This window comes from Erythranthe guttata, chromosome 5, assembly GCF_056151865.1.
Source record: "Erythranthe guttata isolate IM_541 chromosome 5, IM_541, whole genome shotgun sequence".
Taxonomy (NCBI): Eukaryota; Viridiplantae; Streptophyta; class Magnoliopsida; order Lamiales; family Phrymaceae; genus Erythranthe; species Erythranthe guttata.
In genome coordinates this window covers 7,380,917-7,386,787 of record NC_142537.1, presented here as the reverse complement: position 1 = coordinate 7,386,787, position 5,871 = coordinate 7,380,917, and the positions used below count along the sequence as shown (strand labels likewise).

At 35.6% G+C, this 5,871-nt stretch overlaps 1 protein-coding gene and 1 non-coding gene across 2 annotated transcripts; one reads left to right on the top strand and one right to left on the bottom strand.

Moving 5' to 3' along the window:
- Nucleotides 1-489: 489 nt before the first annotated feature.
- On the bottom strand, nucleotides 490-4,687 carry LOC105950319 (Haloacid dehalogenase-like hydrolase (HAD) superfamily protein). Its single transcript, XM_012973671.2, has 5 exons — nucleotides 4,448-4,687; nucleotides 3,325-3,439; nucleotides 3,070-3,221; nucleotides 1,527-1,788; nucleotides 490-966 (listed from the first exon to the last, which is right to left on the bottom strand). Exons 1-5 carry the CDS (start codon nucleotides 4,612-4,614, stop codon nucleotides 775-777), a joined length of 888 nt encoding a protein of 295 aa, XP_012829125.2. The 5' UTR covers nucleotides 4,615-4,687; the 3' UTR covers nucleotides 490-774.
- A 475-nt stretch (nucleotides 4,688-5,162) lies between these two features.
- On the top strand, nucleotides 5,163-5,267 carry LOC148770538 (U6 spliceosomal RNA). Its single transcript, XR_016031457.1, has one exon. It is a non-coding gene; the product is annotated as a U6 spliceosomal RNA (small nuclear RNA).
- The last annotated feature ends 604 nt before the right edge of the window (nucleotides 5,268-5,871 follow it).

The following is a 5,871-nucleotide window of genomic DNA, read 5'->3' as shown; positions in this document are numbered from 1 at the left end:
AATCAACTAATAATTTATTTATTATATAGTATTATAGTGGTCAACAATATCGTTAAGTATCACAATAACGTTAATTTATTTTTATAGTTTTTGTTTCACAGTAACATTAATTTTCACAGTAACACTAAATTTAAAAAAAAAAAAAAGTTTTTTGTTATGTTGCAAATAACATTAATTTTTATGTAACAATAGTTTTATTTTTCAACGGAACATTAATTTTCATAGTACACTATTTTTTTACATTTTTATTTTTATTTTTCACAACAACAATAATTTCACACTAATACTAAAAAAAATTATTTACTCTTTTTCCATCCAATAATGTTTTTATACTTTTTTTTTTGTCTCTAGTTTCACTAATGTTACCGTGTTGATCCGGTATTTTACATTAATATCACCGGTCATCAAATCAAAGAAAACTATAAAACCGTAAAAGAAAATTATATTGTGTTGACTATCAACACAGTAACATTGACGGTAAACACAACATTGCTGGGGGAAACCTTTAAAAAAAATAATATTAATTCTAATATCTTGCAAAGCATCCAGATTTCCTCAAGACATAACACACAAAAATAATAGGAAAGAAATATGTAGATGCCTTTCCTGTTCAATAACCAACAAAAAAAAAAAGTGGAGACCGAATCATATGTTTCGAAAAAAATCACTAACGGGATTTTCCTAGCGACGAACACTCGGTTTTATTTTCACAGTTTGAATTGTGAAGCTCCATTTATACCAAATTGGGAAGCCAATAATCATCATGTGTACGAATCATTCTGCACCTGTTTTCACCGGAGTCGTTTTGTCAAGTTCGTCCAAAACAGTCCAAAGTTTAGCATCTTCGTAATCTTTGATGAGTAGAGCAGGCTTTGCTTCCATAAGTAGCTCTGCTGGATTCCTAGTCGTCAATCCCACTGTAGGCAATCCCGCTGCGACCCCAGCTTTTATCCCTGAAACTGAATCCTGAACAAACCAAAACCACACTGTATATAGTAAACCATGTCTACAGTAACCACTAGCGGAGCCAGGATTTTAAGTCTGCGAGGGCTGAATGCATTAAAAAACTTTCTAGGGGGTCGTTACTACTATTGTACACAAAAAAGTTCATATTTTCTACAATAGAACCTCGATTAATCAATACTTGATGAAATAATAACCTCGCACTTTATTAACATCTCCTTGTCCTCACTCGGTGAGGACATGTTAAATCATTATCTCAGTAATATAATATTCCGCTAAATTAATAGAATTTTTTCTAGTCCCAACTGTATCAATTTATAGAGATTTAACTGTATATAAAATAATAAATATTTGAGAAATGTTGGTGGGACCGTGGCCCCCTAGCCTTATGCTGGCTCCACCACTCATACCAACGAAGATTATAATTCCATTTCGGTTTTAGGAATGTAAAGAATTTTGCGAATGGAAGTAATTTTTTTGTTGTGTTTTCGGCGAACAATGATTACTATTTTGAGAGAAGAATTTGAAAAAATTAAATAATATTTATTTAGTGGGAACCAAACCTCGAATACGCATGTGTGCTCCTTGGACACGTTGAGTATTTCAAGTGCCTTTAAATAAGGATCTGGGAAAGGTTTTGCATGTTCGCAATCACTTCCAAGAATAAGAGCTTGAAAGAAATCTGATAGTCCAAGAAGTGAGATCATCAGCTCGGCATTTTCTCTAGGAGCGTTAGTGACAGCAGCTCGTTTCAACCCACGATCTTCAATCCATTTTGTCAGTTTATGTAAGCCCTTCACCGGTTCGATTTTCTCCTTAACTATCCTGTAATTCCCATTCGAAAAAGAAAAGAAAAATGCGGAGTAAGACTAAAAAAATGAGTTAATTGCATAGAACCCCCTGTGTTATTTCTCGGAAGCAAAAAACCCCCCTGGAAAAAAAAATTAGCTTATAACCCCCTCTGTTGTGTTTTAGTCAGCCCACCGCCCCTTTGTGTGCACTGGCTCGTTGACTTAAGTGAAATGACAGAATTATCCTTAATAAAAAATAAAGCCAAAAGAAAAAACAATGTCTAACAATTTTTAATAAATTTTCAATTTTAAACAAACAAATATAAATAAAATATGTGTTAAATATAATAACAATTAAAAAAGGAAAAGAAAAAAGAAAATAGTGTAAACATATGTTGATAATTAAAAAAATACAAAATAAAACATATCTTAAATATAATAATAGTCTTCATCTTCTTCCCTGCAACCACCGTCGTCTTCCTCCAACCCCCACCCCTTTCCTCCATCCCCCCCCCCCCCCCCCCCCCCCCCCCCCCCCCCCACCCATCCAACTCACAACTCAATTCATCCCAAGTCGGAGCGTTCCACCGCTGCTCATCACCCCAACACCACTACATCTTCAGATCTTCTTTCAATTGAGGCATGCCGCGGCGGAGGTGTGCGGCTCGTGGTCGGTGAGATTGAACGGAGAAAATGGAGGCCCAGAAAATGAGTTTTCTTCATCTTCGTGCGGCGGCGGCCTCAGTGGCGGTCATCCTTGGGAGCAGAGGTTTCTTCGAAGTTTTTGGGCCATGATTGATCAAAATTCGCAGAGAATTGAAGATGTCCATGTCTGACATAAGGCAGAGGCGGCGGAGATGGTGGATTCTGGAGGAGCAGGATTGGTTGGTGGTGGCTGTTGGGGGTGGGTGGACGAGTGTTTCTTTTTAATTTCTTTTTTCTTTCTATTTTTGGAAAATTGCAAATCAGTCCCTGACTTAAGGAAGAAGAGGGCCTTTCTGAAAATTCAAGGGACTGAATTGAAAAAATTGAAAACTTTATTTGGGGCTTATTTTTGAAATTTATAATTTTAAGGGTAGTTGGGTCTTTTCACGTCAAAAAATCGAACCCCAGTCGCATATTCGGCGAGTGCAGCACACGATTCGCTCGGAGGGTCCTTATTGACATTGACTTCCTTTCATAGGGGGTTATTTGTTAATTTTTTTATCCGAGGGGTTTTTTTGCCAATTAGACATTTCACGGGGGAGCCGAGTGCAAATACCCCCTAAAAAAATGCCTACATTCAATCATCTAATTTTTAATAGAGGAAACAAACCTTCTGAACATGGCTTCCTTGTCATCGAGAAATTTGACACCTCTCTCGTGATCATCTGGGAAAAGGATGGAAGCAATATCTTCATTGTGTCTCCCAGCAATATTCTTGACGAAAAAGTCCTCGTCGATCGGAACACCGCCGTTAAAGCCAATCTGATGAAAGGAACAGTGTCGTCTATTTTGATCCAAAATCTTACAGGAATTAAATGATTCGAAATAATAAAAGAAAAAAGAATAGATCCCATCACAATCACACCTCTTGAAGCATCTCGCGGAAAGCATCAAAATGCAAGGGATCCGTATCGCACAATGTGCCATCAATGTCGAACAGGACTGCTTCGAGTGGAGCGAGTTTCAACAGAGGACAATTTCTGATTTAACAGACAATGAATAGCAAATTAGCTATAGTTGAAAGCGTAGCTTCTCGGTTACAAAGATCCCGAAACTTGGCCTGCAAATATCTATTTTTACTATGATTCGATGAAGAAACACGTGAAGGGCCCGAGAAGAAAAGAGTATTTACTTTCTTTTTGTATTATATTTTATTTTCATTTATTGAACTAAAAAGAAGAAAATAAAAAAAAAAACATTTCTTCCACAATGAATGAAAGTTTAAAAGTACTTATTAAATATATGTTCACGAAATCACAGGGCATAATAGTACATACAAATCCAACAAAAATAGATCCTTTTTACGGTTATGCCCAAACATATCCTTTAGCTAGGGGTGTAAACGAGTAGAGTTGAGCTGAACACATGGTAGTTTAAGCTTGTTTGAATTTTATCGAGCTTTTAATCTTGTGTTTGAGCCAAGCAAGAATTGAGCTCGAGTAGCTTGACTTTTTTTTTTCTTAACATAATTTTATAAAATAAATCAAATTGAGCTCGGCATCAAGCCGAGTTTCATAGCTGATCAAACCAAAATATGTGTTCAAGCTTCGTTCTTTAGGTTAACAAACCAAGCTCAAATGAGCTTTTAACGAACAATCTCGTATCGAATAATATGGTTTGATTTTTCAGCACGGCCTTTAGCACAACATATGTAATCAGAAAAAATAAAATTTATAATTTGCATTGGTTTTCCGATCCTGCTAATATGAATAAATAGAGTCCAATCAAAATATAATAAGTGGAATGAATTAAAATAAGAAAAACAAGTGATTGGGCAGCAGAATGCATAGTGCTGTGGATCGACGACATATATAAGATTTCAGAATGTAATCCAAATGGGGGCGATGGCCGATTAGAGGCTCCATCTCCACATCACACACACACACACACACACACACACACACACACAAAAAACAGAGATCGCATCGAAAAAGTGAAGAAATCGAAAAGAGAAATGAAAGGAAGGGAGTGGCGCGTGTGGGAATTACCTGTCCAATGAGGAAGAAACAGTCATCTTGTAGTGGTCAGTTTTCTGTAATCCTCCTTCTCCGCCTCCGCCTCCGCCTACTCTCTGATGATTATAATTTAGAATCGGAGATGCTTCTTTATTTATACACCAAACACCACTGCCGAGTTGCTGACACAAATTTTGCATTATTATTATTATTAATTTATTATTATTATTTAGAAAGAAAAAAAAAGGTCGGGATTCGGGAATATGCCAAATGCCAATGGTTATGCAGGAGGGAATACTTCACGTGTTAACGTAAACACGTGTTCCACCCAATTTTCGCAACAAGAGTCCCACTAAATATTCCAACTTGCAAATGTTTCACTTTTTTGGAGAAGCAAAATTGTTAAGAATATACATATACGTTGCAATTATTATTATTAGTTAAAAGCGTGTGCTTGCGTTGACTTTTAAGTTTAGACTTCATATATGGTTTTTGTTTTTCAAGAATCATTCATGTGATCTCTAATTGCTAAAATAGCTTCCATATTAAAAATATTAGTAAGAACCCTCAAGTGAAAATTAGTCAAAGCTAATAAACAGGGCCGGTCAGCCGTATTTTGGGGTCCTGGGCAAAACACAAACTTGTGCCCCTAAGTAATACGGGGTTCGGTATCTACAATATATATATAATAATACAGGGTTCGGCACAACATCCCCAATTTTGTTGAAAAATATATATGTAAAATATAAACATATTTAATAGTAAAATTATGAAATTGGAACGATACAGAGAAGATTAGCATGGCGCTTGCGCAAGGATGAAACCAATAAATTGAGATATGGTCCAAATTTTTATGGTAATCAAGTTGTTTTAACGAGGCATCATCATGAAATAGTTTTTCTTTTAGCCAAAAAAAATTAATAAAATTATATTAGAAAAAAATTATTTACTTTAACAAAACTAGTTTAATGTTAGGAAATAAAAAAGCAATAATGATTACAAAAAAAATTAAATTGTAAATTATAGAAAAATAGAAACATAAATTCATACAGGGGTTCAACCGAGAGAAAAATAAAATTGGAGTAAAAAGACATAAATGGAGAAAGTGGGGGTAAGATTTAAAAACTATAAAACTTGGGTAAAAGCATTAATGGAGAGAGGTGGGAGTTGAAAAGTCAAAAAAAAAAAAAAAGGATGGCCTTTCTTGTTAGTTGCAAAAACAAAGGGCTAAAAATAGGAAAAAAAAAAAAAAAAAAAAAAAGAAGAAAAAATGTTATATTTACAGAAATACCTACTAACATATAACCAAATATTTGGGGACCCATTGACAAATGGGCCTGGGCCCCGCTTGCCCTGGTCCAGGGCCGGCCCTGCTAATAAAGTTTCCTACCATGTGCGCCGCACGCGCGGGTTGGGAGACTGAGTTGTATTTTTTGACTGGATAAGACTTAAATACC